The sequence below is a fragment of the Triticum aestivum genome, chromosome 2D (genome assembly GCF_018294505.1).
Source record: "Triticum aestivum cultivar Chinese Spring chromosome 2D, IWGSC CS RefSeq v2.1, whole genome shotgun sequence".
Lineage (NCBI taxonomy): Eukaryota > Viridiplantae > Streptophyta > Magnoliopsida > Poales > Poaceae > Triticum > Triticum aestivum.
In genome coordinates, this window is record NC_057799.1 from 158,370,964 (window position 1) to 158,373,956 (window position 2,993).

Here is a 2,993-nt window from a genome sequence, read left to right on the forward strand (position 1 = left end):
GCAGCATGCTCAGAGTTCTGCGATGGTTAAGAAATGAAACCTGCTGATTATCATCATTATCTTTGCCAGACTGCGGCAGTTTTTTCGAAGTCAGTAGTCACTCTACATAGCCTCACTGAAAATATACATATCCATAGTATAAGAATTGCAAAGAGTGCAGAGTAGCAGGAAACAACTTTTTGAAAAACTTTCTTAGATTTCTGTTCACAATGCGCAAGGTGGAATGGAAAGACAAATGGAGTACTAGAATCAGCTGAACATTCCACCACTCATTGACATTGCCAAATCATATGGATAGATCAAAACTCAACTTGCTAACCACCACTAGAACTAGAACAAACAACTAAGAAACATGAAAACTCGCAAAAGGTTTTGTTAGGCTTGCTAGATCCTGTATTCTACTGTTAGGATTCGTTCATCCGATGTGGAGTAACCGAAGAAATCTGCCATCGCGCTGCTTTTGCTACTAAACCTTCCATGCATGAAGTATCAAAGTAAAACCAAACCGATGCACTTGACGCTCCTTTTCATCCTGTGAGGATGGCCTTGACAAAAATTTCTCCATGGATCGGCCTGACTGAAACAAGAACACAGCGCATCCATTCGACGAACCAAATAGCCAATCGTGCACATCCCAGAGCACCTCCACGGGTAGGCCATCAACATAGAACGTCTGATTTCCTCTGAACTTCCATGCAAGCCTCTTTACCTGAAGCACTCTCTTCTTCCCAATCCTGATCTCCAGGCTTGGATCCTTCGTCCCTGACGTGTCACATTCTATGGTGATATGATGATGCTGACCAATGTCCGAAAACCGAGCCTTTGTGCAGTACACCTTCTTCCCGTACGTGTGCTCCTTCCTGGCTATCATGGCTGCATCACAAGGTAAAGCATCTGAAGACGCCTTGTGACCCCCCACCCTGGGCATGTCCCCGAGCACAAGGACAGCCTCGAGATCAAAGATGAGAGCAACATAGTATCCTTGGAGCGGCTCCGGCCCAGCAGCGAATTTGGCCGAGGACAGGTCCCAGAGGATGTCCAGGGCGCCGCCGTCCACCTCCACGGCCTTGGAGCCTTTCCTCTTGGAGAAGAGCCATGGCTTTATCTCTGTCTTGCAGAGGCAACGGCCCGAGGAATCGTGGACGGCGATGGCCAGAGCCTGCCCCATGGCCGCCTTGCTCCAGGTGACGGTGACCCTGCAGGATTTGCCGCGCAGGCGGGCGAGGTAGGCGCACTGCACCATGCTCTGGGCACTTGAGGAGGAGGGGTGGGCGACTTGAACGCCGGTTTGGCTGAGGCAGGACGCGAGATCTCTCATGGCGGCGGTTGCGAGCTGCAGCCCGCGCCTTTGCGGCTTTTCCACGAACACTGGGTGTGCAGCGAGCGCAACCGCCCTGTTTGGTTGACGCCCGGTCACGCGCAGAACATCTTCATCCTTTGAGGTCTGAAAAGTGGTCGAGGTGATCCGTCAGAACCGCATCTTTGCCCTCCGCAGCACAAGATGTAACCCCTGTTCGTCGACCTGGAATCTGCAACACACGAACAATGGCAAATGAAGGCCAGTCGAACGGAAAAGCCGCAACCTTCGAGACCAACCAACGGAATGGGAAAAAAGGAAATAGCAAACCTCTCTCAGCGAGATGAAGAAGAAGATGCCACCAGCTCAATCGCAGCAGCGAAGAAGAACGCTGAGAAACAGCAGGCAGACAAATCCACTACGCTCGCTCACCCTGAACAAGAACTCGGCCGCTCCACAACGAAGTGCAGGTGCCCCCTTCACTCAGGAGTCAGGTAGTAGTAGTAGTACTCAGGTGCAGTAAAATACTGGCAGTAGGCAGTGTGTCTGCCATTTCATCCTTCCTTTCTTTCCCTTTTGCTTGGGCTCAAGCGGAAGCTAAGCTGGCCGTGTTGGAGTGACCAAAAGCAAGCGGGCGGAGAGAAGAGGACAAGCATGGGAGGGCGACCGCGGGCACCACTAGGGTAGGGTGGCCTTGGGGAATGTGGGCAGCGCAAAAGACGGGGAGGCGCGCGCGGGCAGCTACAAGCTGCCGAGACCATACAGACAGGTCTCGGGCTGGGGAGAGCCTGAGATGCTGCCGCGGTTGCACTGTCCAATCACAGCACAGCGGAAGGTCGTCCCTCTCCGCGGACACGTGAGCTCCACCTGATCCGGGTCTTCCGCCGCTGGGCGGGCGCACACGATGATGGCCCCGTATGATGTGGAAATTGTTTTGTTTGCTTGGGCGTATACATATTAATCTCGCATGGTAAGAGCAACTCTATGCCAGAAGCGGTGAATAGAGAACATGTATACTGAGGTTTTTCTTCCGGAATAGGAGTACAAGCTGGAGCGCCTAGAACATCAGCGAGGACAACGGGCACATGAAATCCTATTTCGGTTTTTCTTCTGGATTAGTTTGAATTGCTTATCACCGAACTACTCACACATGAAGATCAGAGCACAAGAAGAAATTATCGAAGAACACATCATGAAGATTTTATTGATTGATAATATGTTTTGCAATAGTTGCCGGATGTGATACACAATTACAAAGTATGGCTAGTTGGTTGAGTGCAAGGATGGTGGAGATGGTGACGGCTATGGAGATGGGAAATCACGGTGGCTAGGATTGCCGATGAAGATGGAGGTTTCGACAATTGCTTGCGGGTTGTTCTATAGCAGTTAGGGCATATTTCTTGTTGGGGAACGTAGTATTTTAAAAAAATTCCTACGATCACGCAAGATCTATCAAGGAGAAGCATAGCAACGAGCGGGGAGAGTGTGTCCACGTACCCTCGTAGACCGAAAGCGGAAGCGTTAAGTAACGCGGTTGATGTAGTCGACGTCTTCGCGATCGAACCGATCAAGTACCGAACGCACGACACCTCCGCGATCCGCACACGTTCAGCTCGGTGACGTCCCTCGAACTTCTAGATCCAGCTGAGGTCGAGGGAGAGTTTCGTCAGTACGACGGCGTGTTGGCGGTGATGAT

General features: G+C 51.4%; 1 protein-coding gene across 1 annotated transcript; it reads right to left on the reverse strand.

The window, feature by feature from the left end:
* Window positions 1–236: 236 nt before the first annotated feature.
* On the reverse strand, window positions 237–2,015 carry LOC123049105 (uncharacterized). The gene is made up of 2 exons (XM_044472096.1): window positions 1,628–2,015; window positions 237–1,529 (listed from the first exon to the last, which is right to left on the reverse strand). Exon 2 carries the CDS (start codon window positions 1,316–1,318, stop codon window positions 467–469), a length of 852 nt encoding a protein of 283 aa, XP_044328031.1. The 5' UTR covers window positions 1,319–1,529; window positions 1,628–2,015; the 3' UTR covers window positions 237–466.
* Window positions 2,016–2,993: the final 978 nt, after the last annotated feature.

What these genes read in the sequence shown, in the direction of transcription:
- LOC123049105 (XM_044472096.1), bottom strand. Translation starts at nt 1,318, where the DNA reads ATGAGAGATCTCGCGTCCTGCCTCAGCCAAACCGGCGTTCAAGTCGCC.